Source organism: Lampetra fluviatilis, chromosome 53 (genome assembly GCF_964198595.1).
Source record: "Lampetra fluviatilis chromosome 53, kcLamFluv1.1, whole genome shotgun sequence".
Lineage (NCBI taxonomy): Eukaryota > Metazoa > Chordata > Hyperoartia > Petromyzontiformes > Petromyzontidae > Lampetra > Lampetra fluviatilis.
Genome location: NC_136327.1, coordinates 735,642 through 756,386, shown reverse-complemented (window position 1 = coordinate 756,386; position 20,745 = coordinate 735,642). Strand labels below are relative to the sequence as shown.

General features: G+C 47.5%; 2 protein-coding genes across 3 annotated transcripts in view; one reads left to right on the top strand and one right to left on the bottom strand.

Moving 5' to 3' along the window:
• The window catches only part of AP3B2 (adaptor related protein complex 3 subunit beta 2), a 32,064-nt gene extending 24,730 nt beyond the window's left edge, over positions 1-7,334 (bottom strand). Inside the window, exons 1-6 of one of the 2 annotated variants that reach the window (XM_078879125.1) lie at positions 7,250-7,334; positions 6,046-6,173; positions 5,156-5,231; positions 4,356-4,430; positions 2,262-2,357; positions 278-438 (exon numbers count right to left, since the gene is read on the bottom strand). In XM_078879125.1, the coding sequence (XP_078735251.1) occupies positions 278-438; positions 2,262-2,357; positions 4,356-4,430; positions 5,156-5,231; positions 6,046-6,152 (515 nt within the window). In that variant the 5' untranslated portion in view covers positions 6,153-6,173; positions 7,250-7,334. The remainder of the gene's footprint in view (positions 1-277; positions 439-2,261; positions 2,358-4,355; positions 4,431-5,155; positions 5,232-6,045; positions 6,174-7,249) is intronic. The other variant, XM_078879126.1, reaches the window with a different exon arrangement.
• Positions 7,335-8,952: 1,618 nt separating this feature from the next.
• Positions 8,953-18,023, top strand: KIAA1328 (KIAA1328 ortholog). The gene is made up of 8 exons (XM_078879124.1): positions 8,953-9,183; positions 11,151-11,368; positions 12,526-12,746; positions 12,920-13,035; positions 13,975-14,084; positions 14,601-16,018; positions 16,899-16,970; positions 17,255-18,023. Exons 1-8 carry the CDS (start codon positions 9,018-9,020, stop codon positions 17,448-17,450), a joined length of 2,517 nt encoding a protein of 838 aa, XP_078735250.1. The 5' UTR covers positions 8,953-9,017; the 3' UTR covers positions 17,451-18,023.
• Positions 18,024-20,745: the final 2,722 nt, after the last annotated feature.

Here is a 20,745-nt window from a genome sequence, read left to right as displayed (position 1 = left end):
AATGGGTCTCGAACGGCGTGGCTAAAATGCGAAGCTAATCGCAGTGAATGAAGGGAAATCTCTCACTCGGACGCCTTCACAGCCGCCCCGAGACCTCTCTGAGGCACAAATCACACTGTGTTGCAGCAGTTTCTAATATAAACCTAAAATGTATGCACCTCCATGTGCTGTAAATTGCCCAGTGTTGTGTGCGATGCAGCTGCATAAATGACACTACGATATAAAACCTTATTGTCATTAACATTATTGCCGGTAAAACTGCCACTGCTATTCTTACCTGTAGAGTTTGGGGATGGCGTGTGCCGCTGTCTTTCGCACGTACGGCGACATGTCAGAGGCCGCCTCCTTGATGGAGAGCATCATGATTGGCACAATGATGGGCACTCGGATGCTGGACAGCACGCGCAGCGCGCTCGCTCGGATCAACTGGTTTGGGTCCTGCGAGCAATAGCATGGCAACAACGTAGGACACTTTAAATAAAAAAATAAACGGTTGTAAGAAAACGTATATCTTGATTCATGAGAGATTGTGGTTTTAGGCCACGTAATGGTCTGGCCAACTGTGTGTCGTCCTGGATTTTGTTCTATCCCGGATCTTGTCCTGATGCCGTTTGAAACGAAATGTCGTAGCCAATCGCCAGCTATAAAAAATAATTATCCAGGTCACCGGTGAGTGAGCTGAAAAAAAAAATCATCACAATTGGCGGAGCTGTTAAATGCTTGTACACCTGACGATTGAATGTGTTTGGCCGTGTCGGGTGGTAGAGGGTCTTAACGACCCAAATTTGGCGAGATCATTACATGGCCAAACCCAACAATCATTTATGGACGCGAGCAGATTATAAACGCCTCCCCAGTCGTGACCGACACTGATTTATAATCAGTTGGATGACGTTTACACAATGGCCACTTCTTTAGAGCGCAGAGAGAGGGCAGCTGTAATGTTTGACTGGTCTTAGCTGGTGACTGCATTTTCAGAATGCTTGAGTCGTTGAGTGAAGACAACTCTTGTTACTCGTGACTATTCACATATTTAAGAGATAATTCAGGAACAGTTTTGGTGACAGAAATGCGTACGTGTCTTGGTCCGAGTCCGTGTGTCTATCTCCGTGTCTCTCAGTGCCGAGCTTCAACTGTAAAAACCAGCATTGTGAAATGACAACCCGTAACCGTTTTTCGATTCTGAAATTCAGGAACTGGTGACAGTCTCCAGTGGAATGTTCATAATGAATGCACCGATTGGCCCGTGAGAACGTACAAAGCACGTGTTACATTGGCCCTCGTTTCTCAGTCAAAAGGTAAAGGTGCAGCTCTGCAATTGCTTGCCTTCTTACTGACACCACTGCTGGCAGAAGGGCCTCCACTAGAGGCAGCTCTAGAGGGTATTTGATCTGCTCTTCCACGCTGACCAGACATATTGGAAGGGGTAGGTCATGCCCACACTTTACCCCACAACGTGACCTGCCGTTTGATGAAATGTGATGTACCCATTTACACCGATGGGTGGGACAAAGGTGGGGGGAGGGGAACGTGATTTTAAGAACGGTCCACGTTGTTTTGCATCTCTGCAGATGGAACCGAAGTTGCAATCCTCTTGCCTGCTCACTCCTATGCCACTCATGGGGGGGGGGGGGGGGAAGGGCCTCCATTAGAGGGACCTGTGGAGAATACTTGGACTACTCTTCTACGTTGGACCACAAGTCCAGTGTGCAAACCATGCTCCGCCATCACACTAATGTGGCAACTCTCTCGGTTTTTCGGTTAAAAAGATAGGAACTTTGTTCATTTCCAGACATGTCTGCGCGGGAAACCAGTTCACACCGTTATTTTCATGCGGTCACCGGTGACACAAAAAAATAAGTTTATCAATCCAAGTGAAGACGAACAAACTCACATCTTTAAATAACTCCGTGGTCTTAAAATAAAATAATATATAGTCGGCGATGTTTCTCACAATGCCTTTCTTCAGACCACACGAAGAATGCCCAATGCGTGAAGTGTCACATGTTCATTCTTTTCCTTCAGGGCCACGGTGTTACCGACGAACGCGTTCGAGTTGTTTGTTAGTTGTGCTTGTGCACCACTGGCAAGGCAGCAGCAGCGTCGCCAATCAACGTATCCAGTTTAGACTGAAACACGGTCCGGCCCCGTGTACACGCTTCCTACATTATTAATGGGGTGGGACGAATAAACGTCACCAGACAGTTGGGGTTCCAGTAATATTCTGCGATGAAAAGCACCAAAGTCCATATCACGATTACCTTTAAAGCCCTTTGGAATGTGCTGATGGACAGAAGGGCCAAGTCCTGCTGCTCCTCTGCGTAGCGCACGAGGTATACGTAGACCAGCTTCTTCACCTGAGAAGCACAGCAGGAGAAGTTCTCGATCACCAACGTTATAACTCCCATCCCAGATTAACTCACCCTCCCCCCGCTCCGCGTGATACAAAGTGTAGACACGTGGAAGGAAAACGACGTGAACGAATTTGGCGCCACGTCACCGCTTGGCTGCCATCTTCCCTCTCGTCGGTGGCTCCTCGCGCCTCTGAGTTGTTCTCTTTCTTTGGCAGCGAGCGAATATTGCATGGCGCCGTGTTGCAAGTTAAGATTATTAAGGCAAATGCCGCGTCCAGGTGCAGAGAACGTCACACGCAGGTGCATCCGTATCGCATTCCGGGTTGCAGCGATAGCAACACAATACTCGTTCCCATTCAGTTCTCGGCAGGACTGCGTAACGCTCACACGCTCACTCTCACTGGGCCGCTCAAGTTTCAGAGTTAGAGACTACTTGTCTCATTGTGAAAAGAAAGACACTCAAGGAAATTAAGCGCATCAACTAATTCAACTGCAATTTAACAATGACGCGTGTAGATGATGCATAGGGCCTGATTGATTGCAATGGGCAAGTTAAATTGCATTAATTATGATGAACGGATGTGAGCTTTAACCAAATATCAAATGAGAAGCCCAAAAGGACATCCTTTAAGCCGTGGCCTGATTTTGAAAGTTCCAAACAACATTCACTCGGTGGAAAATCCAATGGGGGCAATCACCCCCCCGCCCTCCCTGAGACCACAAAAGTGGTATTTTATTGATATATAGAGAAAATGTATTGCATTTTTTTCTAAACATTAATGCCGGGCCATATTTTTAGAGTTCGAGATTTCAGGAACACCCTCGCCTTGGGAAGGTTCGAGAACCAGCTCTGTATGCACGACAGCAACCTCCAGACAGGGCAACACGTGTTTACTGAAAATACACCGAGACTCACAAATAATCCCACCCTCCCATTTCACCTACAATGCAGACTAAACAAATGTACAGCAGATGCACTTCACATGAAATAGCGCGAACGTGAAGCACGCCAAGGCCCGTTTGGGCACAATGACAAACAAGGCTGTGTGATCAGTGGAAGCTTAAATGTGGAACACAACATGTCTCAGAGGGACAGTTTTTCACACACCGTGGGCCGGTGAGTGTGCTGCAATGGGCTTTGCGGGAATCTAAAATGTTTGATCACAGTTGCGGAGTACAGCCTGATAAGTATGAACAAAAAATCCAAACACATTCATGAATAAGATTGCCTTAAAAGAAAACAATGATTTTTACGTGCTATTCCCGAAACGTCACCTATTACATGTTTCCTTTTAAGGTCACAGTGTTATTGACGAATGTATTGAGATTGTTTTAGTTGTGCTTGAGCACCAGTACTCATGCAGCAGCATTACGTTTGGACAGTACCCAACAGTCAGATGAAACAACTAAGGTTAAACTAAGCTTCATCAGCTAAGATTATCAGAACATGCAATATGAATCTTAGTTGTTCTATCTGACTGTTAGAAGGCATCGTTCTAGGTAACGTTTTATTTTTGTCAGTGAAAATTTACTGCAAAATATGAGCCTAAGAGAGGCTGGCCTTGTCTTTTGTGCCAAGAATTACGGAACCAGATTCATCAGTAATTTGTGGAAATTACATTTAGCAGAAAACTGTTTGCAAAGGCTCTGGCAATTGACCAGAAAGAACGAGAGCCAACGGGACAGGATGCCAGTATAATCCATTTGCGATTTGATGGTGAAGTGGAACAGGTTGGGGACTCCTGTTTCCCTACACTGGAGAGGGCAACACCCAGGAGAAGACTCCCAGCGGAATACACGGGGGCACAGAAGGCAAAGCACGTCAAAGGACAAAGTTCAAACTATTTCCTGCGAAGACAATAACTTCAATCTTTCGTGTTCATTTAAGCGGTGTTTATTTTTTACATACACACAGATACAATTCCCTTTTGTTTTACAACCCACGCAGGTCGTCCGTAAAAAAAATTAAATGTCAAGCATGAGATGTACACAAGAACTCACCTCTAAGTTCTTACAAGCCACGTTCTTTACAACAGCTGGGAAGAGTTCCGATGCATTTTTTCCTCTGGCCACCATCTGGTCGATACGATAAAACCACTTGTAATGAGATTAAACATTGACAGGTTGATGAAATTACAGCCTTTATAATGCATCCCATGTTTGATTTTAATTGCCTCTTTGGTTGTGTTCGAATTGTTTTTGTTATTTCCGTCATTTATCAAACTGCAGCACATTCTACATAGCAGACAGCTCCCGTGAAGGGTAATTAATCACGTCTGCGAATGACGAAAATAACCGCATAAATGGATAATTTAATAGGCCTGAAAACCATGAGTTTCAAACAACATCACACAGAAGTTTGTAAAAAGCATACAGCCTTTGTGCATTATGCAAAAAATCATAATAATTTCCTGAAGAAATGCATTGTGGTTCTCTTGCCTGGGGCCAGCATCACAATAAATGTGAGCAAATGGGACTAGCTGCTAGCAGCAGCGATGCAGTGATGGACAATTGTTGACCGGTTTTGTCCAATACCCTGCTGATGAGTCGTCATGACGTAACAGGCTGTGTGCTTTTTTACGTGTCTGTGTTGAAGCGTCATTGCCTCAAATGTCATCCCACCGTATCTGTTGCAATGTGGTGTCAGTTATCAATGTAGTGAGCTGTACCGATTCTTGCTTGTGTACCACTGGCAATGCAGTTATTTAGTTTGCTTTGAACAGTATTTCAAATCATACACATTGCAAATTCACATGATGATTTATTTACAAAGCAGGATCCGGAAAACCAGTTCATCGTACCGCGACAATCCTCTTCATGGCCTCCAGCTTCAACGAGTCTTTGTTGCTGTCCAGCATTTCCTTCAAGTCATCGTGTCTGAAAAAAAAGATGAACATTACATAACGTCGCAAAGCAGCACACAACACAAACGAGACAGTGCAGTAATGATCTTGTGTTCAGGGTACTCGTACATAATAATAACTGGCAATTATGGTGCACATTTGGCACTCTCACCATTCTCATACGGCAGGGCAATCACAAAGGCGCTAATTTTGACAGCCTGATATAGTCTGCCAGTGGGGAGTAAAGTTGATGGATGCTATCCCAAATGAGTAATCTCCGGGAAATGTTTCAAACTTGCCAATTTGGACCATGGTGCCGACACACAACACCTACCGTTTTCAGACGACGTCACAGAATCTTGTACATCCTCAATGAAGCGGAAGGCACGTATAATAATAACCAGGACAGGCTGCCGGATTTGATATCACCAAACAGGGAGATGTTAACAACCACCGTGTATGTTATATTTTATACACTGTAGTTAGGTTGGTCAGTCACACCCATCCAATCCCGACTGCTGCTTCCAGACGCTGAACACGGATGGCTCTTCCTGCTGCGATGCCGATTCGACCCCGACCCAAAGTTCAAGACTCCACAACACGGATCCTTAGACCCCGACTCCCAGCCTGTAGCCTTGGCCCCAAGACCTCGACTCCAACCCTGGCCTCAAAACAGTGACCCCAACGCTAACCCACGGACCCCGACTCCCAAGTACAAAACACCAATAACACCAGATCTGAATCCTCGCCCCAAAACGCTCACTCCAAGAACCAAAGCATGGTCTCGAGACCACGACTACCGGTCGCTCCCCCAACCTCCCCGGCTCCCCCCCCCCCCCGAGACTCACTTCTTATAGTCGGCAGTGAAGATGCCCCCGCTGGCCGGGTCGTGCCCATACTCGGGCTCCCCTGTGGACGAGGAGCCCTTGTCCTCGTTGTACGGAGTGGTGCTCATGGTGCCGCCGCCTCCCGAGAACTGCGTGAGGAGGTGACACGCGCGGGATGACAGCGGAGGCCCTCTCTGTTTAGCGTGCGCTCTGCCACAGATGCTTGTTACGTTGCTGTTACAGTGTGTACTAGAACATGTTACATAGCTGTTACATTATAACACGTGATGCGGTTATTGTAACGTGTTATAACACGTCACGTGGCTGTTGAAACGCGTTACAATACGTGGTTGTTATACCATTCGTGATAGCACATTCCATGGATGTTATACCACGTTACAATACCCGTCTCGCTGCAACAGATGCAAGTCAATACATGTTAACATACATGTTAGCATACGTGTTATTACAGCTGTTGTAACAGATGTGTCACAGTTACTGTAGCTGTTACATTGTAATCATATCCGTCACCATAGCTAAAACGTTAAACAGTGTAATATTATAACAGCTACTACGTTGTAATTGATATTACAATAGCAGTTGTCCTGCGTGTTACATCGCATGCTGCAACACACGACACACGAGCCGCTACGCTGTAGAGGAGCTGTGATGTTACAATAGATATTGTCTACAGCGCTGTGTATTGTTACACAGCTGCCGAACAGATGCTCAAAACGCAAAACGGCCAGCAACACGACTGCTGGATGTTAAACTAAATGCTGCAGCGTGTGTTACAGTCGGCGTTGTTATAATGGGGCTAGTAGCTGTCAACAAAAGTGATTTCCTGCTTGGAGCATTCCCCAAGCAGCGGCCCTGGGCCAGAGGCGGACATTTGTCCCGGAGACTCTCTCGACAGAGCACAGCCGGCTGCTGACTTCCCCAACAAAGTGGGTACTCGATTTATCCACCCCGGAGGTGATGGTGATGATGATGATGTGGGGGCCCAGAAGTCGACCACCACCGCCGCCGCCGTCACCCAAGCCGGGATCTCGACTCGCGGCACCTTCCCGGAATAAACAACACAACGGCTCTGACAGTGCCCGCAGGTCACGGCTACACTGATCTGTCATCGCATTCGTAATAACGCAGTGGCAACAACAACAACCACAACAACAACCACAACAACAACGACGACGACGACGACGAGGAGGAGGAGCCGCATTACCTCGTACAGTGCGAAAGTGGAGTGGGGACGCCGCGCCTCTCAATGGAACATGGCGAAGTGCGGCGCGGTCACGTGGGCGCCACGCGCCACTGGCGGAGGGCAGGGGGCGGGGTCGGAGATTTGGGGCGGGGCTAGGGGCGGGGCTAGGGGCTGGGCTAGGGGCTAGGGGCGGGGCTAGGGGCGGGGCTATTTTCAGAACCAGAATATTTACACTGCAGGAGGAGTCCGATGAGCTATGAAGCTCTTTTCACAGATGTCCAGTAGGGGGAGGTTAGAACGTTACAACAACAATACAAAACATACTCGGAGTGCAAATCACTTTAAAATTTTTATTTTATTATACCAGGTCAAGTCCACTGAGCTGTAGCTTCTTTTTCAGAAGCGACCTGTCCACAAATGACATCCCAACGAAGTGGGTCCATCATGTGGAAATTAATAGCAGCGAAATAATCGGAATAATAGGTCATATTATATGCTTGCGTATGACAGCTATACGTTCAGAAGCTAAATGGCAAAGGTCGAGGTCTGCTCGCCACGAGAGGGATTCGGGGGGAGAGTTTCTGTGGAGTGTTGATTTCTACCCCTCGACTGAAGGAACGCAGAGCACAGTAGCTTGCTATCTGGTCCATAGTTTGTGTTGCATGGCCACAGTCGCCCTGCGGTGCCTTGTGTCTTTACTCTTCCATTTGTGAAGGGGATGTGAGCAGCGCCATGTTGATGTCCTGATGCGGTTGATGATTCCACCACCATCCTCTTCGAGGAATGTCGAGGCCAGGGTGCGATGTTTGGATCTCGAATGAGATGTTTATTCTGAACGTCCGCGTTGTTCCACTCCGTTCGGCAGCGTGTTTCCGGATCTGTGCGAGGTTCTAGGATGGTGACACGATCATCCCAGAAGGGGATCAGGGCTTGAGTCGGCAGCAGCGAAGCACATTGATGAGGTCTTGGTTGATGATGGGCAGATTTTCATTGGCAAGAAAACGTGCAAACTCCTTTGTAGTTTGCGTGTCTCTGCAGATATTTTGTGTCAGATTGTTCACCAGAATAGGGAGCCAGGGGATTTATATCGGTTTCAGCGTTCCAGTTATGATTCGCATTTTCGTTATTTAATTGTACATCTTGGCAATGTTGTCTGAGTAGATCAGTGAGAGGGCAGCACATCACCTGAGGTGCCCCGGCTTGTCCCTGCAAGTTTCTGGAGCAGGCGATTGTTGATTAGTTTATTGTTACAGACCTGTTGTATACGGGGCTTGAAGGTTGGGCTTCTGCCCGTGATAACCACGAGATGTCTGGGAGTGGTGCCACAGGCCACGAGGCTGCCACAGAAGGACACCTGAAGGGCGGCATCTATCGCATGATAGTTCAGGTGGAAAGCATTTGTGGTGGTTTTGGAAGGATTTGGTCGGAGTCTGCCGCGATGAAAATATTCCTCCAATAAACGGGGAGGTTAGGGGCGGTGCTAGGGGCCCCGACAGCCAAAGAGGTGGGGGAGGGGCCATTTCCTTGTGGACGCGATGACGTCACGACATCTGTCGCCATCTCCCGCACGGCGAATGACGTCATGACCACTTTCGCCGTCCCCCGCATGGCGAATGACGCCATGACGTCATGACCACTTTCGCCGTCTCCCGCACGACGAATGACGCCATGACGTCATGACCACTTTCGCCGTCTCCCGCACGGCGAATGACGCCATCGCGTCGGCCGGTGACGTCACGCGCTCAGCTGCCCCGAGCAGCAGCAAGTCGCTCGGCGCGCGGGGATTCATATGTGCGGGATGGAGCGGGCGGGCCGCGCATCACGACGCCGTCCCGCTGCGGCCTCCGCTACCGCGCTCCTGCCTCAGCCTCAGCAGCAGCCGCAGCAGCAGCAGCAGCAGCCACCATTTCGCGGCGCGCCCACGGCCCCGAGGCGCCGCGACGAGGCGGGCCCCGGTGAGAGACGCGGAGACGGCAGCGCGGGCTGAGTGGCGCGAGCGAGGGAATCGACTCCGCGATTCGCCGGTTAGACGGCGAGATCGATTCTTGCTGCCGTGTCGCAGTTCGGGTTGTTACAATAATGTTTCGTATTAACGGTCACCGAAAGGGCAAAACCCATTACCGAATTGTCGCACACATAGAAATGTATCTCAACAAACGTTGCATTTAGTTTTTGAAGTGAATAATGAATGGAGCTGCCGTGGTCGTAATTAGCGGATTGGAATCGATTGGTAATCGAATCGGTCTACCGGCGCTGCAGTTAAATAAAATAATGGCAAAAGGTGGCTAAAGTATGAAGAATGTAAATTGTGAGGCGCACAATGTTCCACGGACAAAGCGTGACCGTGACCGAGGCGGCGCGGAGCCAAGGTCAAGTGCTGCTCGAGAGCCAAGTTCAAGTTGAGCGAAACGTGTCGACAACGTCTGTCGCCTTGGAGTGATGACGAGTCTGTCGCCTTGGAGTGATGATGAGTCTGCGTCGTTGGGTGTCCTCGCCCGCGGGTCTTCGTTTGTGCGCCACCGACAGAGCGGCGTCACTTGCAGAGAAGCAGAGACGCTGCTGCTGGGCGCTGAGAGCCAGCCCCCCCCCCTGTCCACCCAGATGTTTACATGGCTACGTCACTGTCGGATTACCGATTATATTTAATGTGTGACCCACATGGCGCTTGGCTATACAATGCGCCAACCATTCTTCCACTGCGGTGGTGGGTGCCCATCTAGGACCCCATTCAAACCCACCGTGGTCTCTCTCGTCTATCCGATGAAAGTTGCATCGCTTGCAGCTGGGGTTGTTGGCATTATCCACCCTCCCCCCTCCTGATGTCGAGGGGAAATGGGTGAGGTTCAGGACTGTGGCTCACGCAGCTGCACAGATTAGCACGGTTGGCTATGTACGATGCGAAAGAAGTTCAACAGACATGCTGACCCAATGACATTTATAATTGTCATTATCAACTTGTTTACCCAGGCAAGCCTTGCGCCTCATTTTTCAGGAGGGTCCTGCCAAGATGTCTCGAGAGGGGGCGATGTTGCAGCGTGTCATCCCAATTGAGTCATTTGTCGGTACGGGCAACCATCGATATACGGAATATTTTACCGAAAACGTGTCCCTAAAGCAAAATTCCGTTTATCAAGCCCTATGTTCTCATTGGCTTCCATTCTATCATTGATGATGCATTCCTACAGAATGCATCATAATAAAATCACGCTTTAGAATGCAGTAAACCTTTTTAAAGCACATATTTAATAGAAAATCGATCATTTTATGATAAAATATTGATAAAAAATACTCGAAATAAGTCGCGAAAAAAGATCTGGACAGTTCTTATGGCCTATTGTTGTAGTTCTGCTAACACTTGCACTCCATGGCGTCTTTCTAGACATCTTGACTTTTACTGAAGTAAGAACGTTGAAAAATTGTGAATTCCTGCACAGTGATCAGCACAAGGGATTGAACCAAAACCAGCCAAGCTTGGGTGGCATGAAGAGTGCGGCAAACCAACACAGTCTGAAATGCATTGCGTGCAAACCACCCGGATCAGTGTTGTGAAATGCATGCTCGGACAAACGTTATAATTTAAAGATTCAAAAGTCAGTAAATGCATATTTAATATGCCGTATATAAAATTCGATCCCTAATTTCTTGGTTACGTTTTAGCCGAATTCTAAATATTGAGTTTGCATTTAATGAGGGATGGCTGCATTGGGAAGTTTGGCCAATACCAGTTACATTTTATTTTTAGCTATCGGAGGAAACTGGAGAAACTGGATGAAATCCATGCAGGACTGGGGGAGAACATACAAACTCTACACAGTCGGAATGGAACCCAGGCCCTTCTTGCTGCGAGACACAGGTGCCTCTATTGCACCCCCCTGCCGCCACTCGACTGTTGACCACTGTTCTCTGCGCATTGTTGTGGCAGGGCTGGAAGTGGAGGGCAACATGCGCGCTGCCCAGCGGTCATCGAGCTCCCTGGCGCCAGCCTGGGCACGGCGCGTGTCCGAGGTGGAGGCCAGGACCCCTGGCCTCGGAGCTTCCCACTCGCAGGCCCAGGCGGCGTTGATGCTGGCGCAGGGCGCGAGACGGAAGGAAAAGAGAGGCGGCGCAACGAGCGGAGCGACGGCAGCAACAGTGCCACGTGTGAGTGCAGGCACACGCAATGCCACGCGCGCAACGCAACAAAAGTATCCACTGATTCGTGATTTGTTTGTGGTCAGATCTCGTGAGTAATATGCCAATGTGTGTGGTACACCCTCCTCCAGCTGACAAAGTCGGATAAATGTCACGTGAACAAATGTGAAAATTTATTACTGATTCGGCACAGCAGTGTGAAGAGCAATAATCCACAATATTCAACAATTTGATACGACGTTTTACTGGTAGTTGCAACCAGCATAATCAGGCGATTTCCAGAATTGTAAAAATCATTAGCATATTACTCAAACGATGTGACCCAAAAATCCGTTATCAATCAAGAATTGGTCACGAAAGCCTGCATGTTAAATGTATCTGCTGCAAATGCCAATATTGCATTCAGTGTACTTGTGTACATACATTCGATGAGGAAACACACCCAACATTTGTTTTAAATTACAGGGGGAAACGTGCGTCTTCTAATCCGGTGAATAGCTCAGTAGGCTGTTGTGAGTTGTAGGCCTTCGCCATGAACACGTGTGTTTCTGCATCCTAAGTCATCATAATCAGGATATATTATATGTAATTGCATCTTCACCTAATCCTTGATTTTTTTCGACGATTATATTTCTTGTTTTGTACTAGGGTTGTAAAACGACAACCCGTAAACCGGTAACCGTTTTTACAATCAATTCCTGGTTCTGAAAGTCAGGAAGTGGTGAGCATCTGCAGTGGAATGTTCATAATGAATGCACTGATTGGCCCGTGAGAACGTACAAACCACGTGCCACATTGGCCATAATTTCTCAGTGAAAAGGTAAAGGTGCAACGCTGCAGTTGCCTTCTTACTGATACCACTGCTGGCGGAAGGGCCTCCACGAGAGTGTGCTCTAGAGGGTACAGTATTTAGTCTACTCTTCGATGTTGGATTATAAGTCCAACATGCTAATCATTACACCATGCCAGTTCCTTTCATCTCTCAGTCGATAAGGTAAAAATGCCACGTTTGTTCTATACATTTCCTTATGTGCGCAATTCGGTAATCGTTATTTTTCACTTGGTTGTAGGTAATGCAAAAAAAATCTATTTTAACAACACGAACACGAAATGCGTTTTATTTGCTCATTCACTCGCGCGCACGGGCTGTATTGTCTCTACTGCAGAGTGCAAGACACGGAGCGAAGCTCGAGTCAGGCGCAGACTGCGAGGAGGCGTCAGGGGCAGTTGGGGCGGAGCGGAGACCCGCAGAGAGGGCGGGTGCCAGCAGTGGAGCGGTGGGCACAAGCAGTGATGCGGTGGGCACGAGGAGTGGGGCGGCCTGCTTGAAAGACTTGTGTCCCGAAGATAAGCGTCGCGTCGCCAATCTCGTTCGAGAGCTAGCCAGGTCGGCAAACAACAACGGCAACTTACATTTATATTGCGTCGGTAATATAACGAATGTCTTTATGGGTGTGAACGTTGTGTGTTTATGTCTCTGTATGGGAAAAGTTGGTGTGAATTTTGTGCGTGGACATCTGTGTGAGCGTTATGTGTGTGTGTGTGCACGTGTGGCTGCAGGTTGAGTGAGGAGAAGGAGCTATGTGAGGACCGTCTCTCAGCGGAGACACTTTCGTATCAGCAGAAGCTCCAGCAGGTGGAGGAGAGGCAGGAACTCATTCTTAAGGAGAGGGAGGATATCCTTTCTGCAATGCCGCTCAATTGACAACTGCCAAACTGTGCTGTCCACACCCATGAGAGGGCTAGACTAGCGCATGGATCTGGTAAAACTAACGTCTTACAAGCTGCAGTTAACACGATCTCGGCCTATTTCCCAATGGTGAAAAAATATGATTTAGGTCTTTTTGGCAGGAATATCAAACTACCTTTAATATAGCTTCATCTAGATAAGTTAGATCCTTCGAGGATAACCACCGAAGTCCTACGATGTCCCGTTTGGACATGCCACAGTGTCATTATCTCTTCCCTATTGGCATCTCTCAAGAAACATTCCCATTGGGCAGTGACATGGCCAAGCGGTAGTGCATTTGCTGCTTGTTGCAGGAGTTGGCGGTTCGAGCCCCCCAACTGCCCTAGTTAATATCGTGGGCGTATTAACAACATTTACACTCCAAATCTACCTTTACAGTGGACGTTAAAGATCTCGTGACATGATTTGAAAAAAAGTAAGCCATGTCTGCCTTCGTCACGGTTGAAATTAGAAAAATGACATGCAAATTTGTTCATTGGGAAAAAAACACACGGTGATATTGCATCTTGAAGGCGAACTGTACCCATTTGCAGGCAGTTGCTGCGTAGACTTTGTGCCATGTTGGAACAATTGCCAACAGAGATCTCCTAGGCTAGACCGCCATAGGGAAGTGGATTGGTTGAGGTGAAATGTGATGTGAAGCGCTTTGAGATATTTAAGCATTTATCGCACCATAAATGAAAATCCTTCGGCCGTATTTTAAAGCCAGATGCGCATTGCCATATAACCCTATTGTGAAAATGTATATGAATATATGAATGTCGTATTCACGTGGTGCTAAAGATTCCGTGAGATGACACCACAGTCATTTGGGCGAAGGTTGTTCAGTTTTGTGGTAGTGTCTTCTCCTTGACAGCCATCCCACCCTTGCGATTGCAGTACTCGGAGTGCCAGCAGCTGCTGCTTGCGTACCAGGAAGAGCTTTCTACGCGCACACACTTGATCGGCATGCAGGCCCGTGCAGAAAATCACGCGGTCAGTATTCACACGCGGCAATTGGCATCGTCATTTGCCGAGCTGAAGTGGCTTACGCCTGTTGTTCGGAGTTGGGGAGGCAGTGAGGATTGGGAATAACCAGGGCGGCCTGCAAGAATCAAACCTCGAACCTCTGAACAAGTGACAAACACGTTACTACTGGGCCATGTCACTGCCACGTGAGATGAGGTTGCTATGGAGCACGAGTTTTGTGCTTGAGAATTAGATCTAAATGTAATTTTAAATAAGCAAGTGGAAAAAAAACGAAATAGAATTCATACGTACAACCGTACATGCACCAACACATTTGTTTACATAGTAAAATTATTGCATATTATGGATAACGATAAATGTAAAAAATAGAGTTTGAACATGAATTTAGGTTCCTGATCAACTTGATTTTAAAACAGCTGTTGAAATGAACTCTATCCTTTTGCCGATCACATCCGGCAGTTCACTGGCATTGGTTTCAACAAGCCTGAAACCAGTCTCAGCGTTTGTTCTGTTCTCTTCCAGACAACTCCAGGGGCCCAGCCCTTTCTTGGTGCTGCTGATTTTGGCAGCCCTCCCTCGGGCAGGCCACGTATTGCGCTTCACCCGGCTCGAGACACAGACAGGCAAACTGAGACGTCGATGGGAAGTCAGGCAGCAATGGCACGTGGCTTTTACTCCCCGAGGGAATATGGAGTTGCCTATGGGAACCGCACAGGTTCTCCAGCTGTAATCAATCCGGTAGTTCCTGCTGGAATGCGGTCTGGGAATGCACAGGGAATCACATCACAGTTATGTCCCCCTCATCATGTGTCTTTATCAGTGGGACAGGGGCAGGCAAACAGTTCTCACCATGAGGCACCATCAGCACAGGGTGGTGAGATAGAGAGCAGGATGCTTGCTACACATCCACCAAATGGGTTCACACTGCCGCTTTCTTTATCTCCCTCGCAGAGTTCCCACCACCACGTAGCACGACCCAACTCCCAACAGCTGTCGGCGCACACCGTCCATAATGCACCCCAACGTAATTCAGCAGCACACAGCCCCCTGCAGAGACCGACACGCAGCCATGCACGAAACGGGGGGATTGGACAAGATGGCAATCCAAGGTTTGGCCTCGAGGCAGGTCCTGTCAGAACGGAGACACAAAAGGGGGGCTTCCAACCGCCGGGGTCGGTGAGTGTTGTTTCTTCCCTAGTGCCAAGACAAGGGACTACAGAAGCGGGACTGGTACCAGAAGTAGGAAATAAAGGAACCCTTGTAAGAAGTGACGCTGGGATGTTAAACAGCGACAGCAGGAATCATGCTAGAGATGAAGGGATGATGAGGCAGAGTAGAGGTAGGAGGAGCGACACAGACTCAGGGTGGCAGTGTGAGGAGGTTGGAGTTAACGGACAGAATGAGGAGCAGGGGGAGTGTGTTCCTGCTGAGCACTCTGCCATTCCAACAGCAACTGTCCGGAGAAATGTTCATGAGCAGGGAGAGATGGCGAGGGTTCCCGAGGACATGCATGAGAGCAGATCGCGACGAGAATACGAGAGATTAGCGGACGTCAGTCAGGGAAGGGGCGGCATTGAGAGGAATGGCAGGATGAAGGTTCTGCAGGAATGTGAGAGAAATGCCGGGAGAGAAAATGTGAGCGAACTAGAAGAGGCAAGACCTGCAGTGCAAAGACAACGGCTGGAGTTGGATGAGAGGAGGCAAGTTGAGGTGGGAGGTGAAGGTGGTACAAGTGACGGGGTGCGGAATCGTGCGAGGGAGGTGCAAGAGGGGTGCGATGGTAGTGGAGCCGTTGGGTCCGCACGCGCAACCAAGGCAGACGTGGAGAAGCAGCGGCGGGAGCTTGAATGGGAGAGGGAGCGGCTGAGCCAGCTGCTGGCGCAGCAGGAGGCGCGATTGGCAGCTGCACGAAAGCGACATGGAGCACCCCCTCACTCGCGGTGAGTGCTCGCGCGTACCAAGTGGTCTCCTCCTTCCGTACGGCTGATGTAGATGCAGAGGAAGAACTACAATTTCACATTCAGGTGGTCAAGCCAGATAACCGCAGCAGGAGCAGTGGAGTTGTATTGCTGTGATGTCTCCTTCGTATTTGTGAATCGGGCATTGCGTCGTTATATGTTGTACGGTCTGTTCTGGATGACCACAGTCGCACACTACTGGAGAGTTTTTAATTTTACATTTGTGCATCAGGTATCTGCATCCACCATGGTTTGTGCAGATGTGGGTTAGGGTGGACCCTGAGCTTCGTGGAAGATGAAACTCGGGGGTGTTCTGTGTTGAGTCTTTCACAACAAGGTGTTTGTGAGTTCTTTTGAACTCCATTCAGCTCTCCAAGCTTCATCGGGGTTGAACTCGCATTATTGGAGGTTAAGCACCATGTGGTGACGTGGCGGGATTTACTTTGTCCATCTGTTTTGTTGGCAGTGTTATCCGTTTACAAAACATGATATTTTACACTTCATTACGATAACTACGTTTTCATTTTGTAGGTGGTCAGTACGTTAAATTTAACAGTTAGGCCACTCTGTGCTGGCATCATTGTCCACATTTGTCAAATGTGTTTACATAGCAATATCGTCCCCAACTGTGAAGCCTCTGCAGACTATGTGAAACGTATCACCTTTCTTCATGATAGCCTTGCTCTATATAAATAGTAAAAATACCAAATGTTCTACGTTATTATTGTCTTCATAATCTATAAGCAGACTATAGAAGGCTATTAGCACCTACCCCATGGCCACCCTCCCATGAATGCTCACTTGTTGCCCTGCCTCCATATCCCAATCACCATCGTCTGTGCTGCTTCATATTTACCAACAGTCAAGAGACGGCTGCAAGTTCCCACGTTCCCAGTTTCCTGCCAGTGCTAACGAGCTCTCCTTCACCCCAAAGGTAAACTTGTGAGCCTTTTCACTATTTGGTTTTTACGATTCGCATAACATACCAAGTGGCCAACTGTCTGATATACGGACAGGCATCAAAGCTATACATTTTGAAAAAATATGAACATTTTTTTTACGTTAAAATATCCCCCATCAATAGTAATGATAGTACATTTGGTATTGGCAACTGGTTCAAGTTATAGGGTTACTTAAATACTAAAGAGTGGTAGTACGTGATTATTGTTGCACAAGATTGTGTCTAGTCTACGTTGTGACTGATTTGTTTTTCCACAGGTACGACGGGTTGGTGTACTCGCTGGGCGAGTCGCTGACTACCTCTCCGAGTCGTGTCATCGGTGAGTGTTTCTTCAAGCCAACGAGACGACGCGGACCTGCGCCGGAGCCCTTCCATCCAAGTGCAGTGGCGGGGATCTCAGGGGACAACTATGAGGAAACGCAGCTGCTGGAGGATGTCTTCTTCATTTGCTGACTCTGTTTGGTGTGCGATTGGCTACGCTGGTTCAAGACCAATGGGTGTGAGCCTGGGATGTCTACATCCTGTCATTTTGCTCTGAAAGCCCAAGTATTTTCCAGCTCAAATTAGCAATGAAGCGTTGCTCATCACCTGTTAACAACCCTGAGCCAGTGGTGGAAATGTCACATTCACCTGGTGGGGCAGAGTTTTTTCCATTAGACAACCACTGTTGACTTCCCCACAAAGTGGATTCTCTTTTAAAGACCCAGGAAGAATGTTGAGTTGAGTCGACCTTTGACCTAGAATTGACCTCGGGGCCTTCCGATTGCGAGCCACTCACTCTCCATCTGAATTACCTGGCTGATAATGAGAATAAAAGCCTTTGCTGTTCTAGTCAGATTTTGATATTATAACAAAAAACGATTGCTTCATATTTTGCATACTCTGGCATTTTCATCACAATTGGATGATGTTAACATCAATAATAAGTTTATGCTCGTTGCATTTACAGTTTTATTATCCTCAAGATTTTGATGCAATATTTTCATGATTTTTGTACATAACACTGTCGTATTTTTGTAAATTGTGTTCAATTGACCTATGAAGAATAACATTTTGTATATTATGGATGTATAATTCTAATTGTTTGGAAATGTTTTTTTAAGAGTAAAATATTGTTAATTAAGCTACTTTTGTTTTTTAAACGTTTTTTTGAAAAAGTCAGTCTTACTTGAGAGTGTAACGAAAGTAAAATATATTGCACAATCACCGTTACTCCGGGGCAAGGGAATGCAACCAAACTAACGAGAAGAGACAGTTTTACAATTCGGTACAAGAATAATTCAAGAGTTGTGAATACGCGAAGGTGGCCCTGAATATCGTCACGAAGGTGGCCCTTGAGCTGCATGCGGCTCCGGAGCCGTCTGTTAGCGACCCCTGCCCCCCAGGGACTCGCACAGTATTTATTATTGTGAAGTTGACGCTTCAAGTTGTCACCCTTGAACGTGAACAATCTGTTCTGGTCACCATTCTAAGTGTGGTGATGGGCCTGGAGATAGGTCTGCCAACCGCTTGCTCCACCCACGATATCAACAGCCACGGTTGTGACATCACTGCACAGCTGATTGACAATACATTTCTTATTATTGAGCCGTAAAAATAATTTCATTGTGTCCTGTCAAGGACGAGATATGAACTTTGGAGTCAACTTTGTACAAATGCAAAATGGAGGAACTAATAGCAAAAAAAAAAATTGCCCACTCGATTCACTGTGTTAAGGTTTGAGCATGGGGCAACTTGGACCATCGAAATGAGTGGAGACACGGCGGTGGTCATCCCACTCGAGATTGGGATGCAACTGCTGCTCTTGTGTCGATGAGTCATTGAAGACGCGAGGATGGAAACAAGCGGAGTTGCGTTCACAACCAACATTGCTCGCGGTCGCTTGGATGGTCTTTGCCGCGCGAGTGCACAACTCAATGTGTCCACACGGTGGCGCTTTGTAGTCGCGGAGCGATCCAGTGTTGCCTCCGTTCTGCAGCCGGGGATGCGTTTCAGGTTCAAACATTTAGGATTGTGTTTTTATCGTCTTCAGATGTATGTATTTGCATACTGTAACGTGCCTTCGTGATTTTCAAAGTGACGTCACCTGATGACATCACTTTTGGAGGGAAGAGAATGAAAGTGAAGTACCTTGGGTCTAATGTCTGCGTTGCTATGAATCTGAGAGCTGGGGCAGATTCCGATCCTTGAGTGGCATCTTAAACGTCCACTTTTACTGTCTGCAGGATTCCAACTGCGATCTATTGGGTCAGCAGGGGGCATTTATCAATCTCCCATTGAGCAAAGGTTTACTGCGCACACAGATGAGAAAACTACATTACAAACCTAGACATAAAACTGCAGCATTCTGTAATAAAGTTCAACACAAAACCATCAGATATCGGTAGAAATCCGTTCCTTGGTCGGCACAGATGTCAATTCCCAGACGGGTTGGTTTCCTAAAATACTGAAATTTTTATTTAAAATCTTGTGGGTGTTATAATACGTAACGCAATAGTCATGTTTGTCGTGGGGAATCGAAAATAGATCGGCAGACAATGTCATATCTGTCTCGACATAAAATATATTTTACACAACCCATTGGCCCCACAGCCTTCTGTGAGTGCATCATTTCAGCAGTCTTTGAAGGATACGTTTTGTATGCTTACCAATTATGTGGGCAGTATATTAGGGTTGTCACCTGTCCCGTTTGATCTGGACAGGTACCCATAGGGCAGTGCATGAATCAGGGCGGCCTTCCGGTTTCGAACTGCGAATCTCCAATAAGCAGAGAACGCGCTACCGCTGGGCACTCAAATGGGCCAGCATCACCATTCACCAGTGCTGCTGTCCAAACACCACTCTGCAGGTCACCCAGACGACTTGCCCAGTCGCCACAGTGCAGGTCACAACAGCACTCACCCACCCCACTCATTCACCACGCTGAAGGTCACAGCACTTCTCTTTCTGCAATTCACTCCCTCTTATCTTCGTCTTGTTTTTTTCAAAGCTCAATAAATATAGTAATCTTGCTCAATTCAATACAAAAACGTGTTGCCTCGTCAACTAGTATGATGATAAAAGTGCTGTGTGTGCTGGCCGTTAGACGTGCCCTTTTGGGTACAGTGTGTGCTCAGCAGTTGTGTAAACAAGCCAAAGATTGAGTGAAATTCCACTCGAGCTGGAGGAGTAGTGACCGCATGCGTGGGTTTGAGGTTTTTTTTTAACCCACGGTGGCGAGATATTAACACCGTCATATTTGTAGTTTACACGGATCTCCCCGTGGTCGGACTTTTCTCCGGGTCCGATGGTGTTTCCCTGCACATTTAGCATTAAGACATGCGTTGAAAGTATTGAGCTGCAAATACATTTTTCCACATCGTAATCCACTTCGCTGAGCTCTCATTTGTGGCCAGGTCGCTTATTAAAAAGAGCTACATAGCTCAGCGGGCTTTATCTGGTAAAATAAAAATAGTATTTCTTCTTCCTATATCAAATTCGTTTCGGGTTAGATCGCGTAAATATGAATGCGTCGTTCAACCCGTTTGTCACGTAAACAGAACGTGCCAATTATGACGTTCATCACACCCGTGTTTTGGAGAGTAAACCCACATTTACAATTCGTTGGTGATCACAACCAGCTTCATCGGACGACAACCAGAATTGTGATTTAACCCCAAAAGAGAAAACAACCACACGCCTTTATTGTGGATGATAATTGGCCGTGAAAGGCCCGCTACGCCTTACACCACCAACTCGTTTTTGGTGA

Bases quoted from the DNA above. Each gene is read 5' to 3' on its own strand.
- KIAA1328 (XM_078879124.1), top strand. From the start codon at position 9,018: ATGTGCGGGATGGAGCGGGCGGGCCGCGCATCACGACGCCGTCCCGCT. The intron at 12,747-12,919 runs GTCGGCAAACAA...GTGTGGCTGCAG, and splicing joins CTCGTTCGAGAGCTAGCCAG to GTTGAGTGAGGAGAAGGAGC. The intron at 14,085-14,600 runs GTCAGTATTCAC...GTTCTCTTCCAG, and splicing joins CCCGTGCAGAAAATCACGCG to ACAACTCCAGGGGCCCAGCC.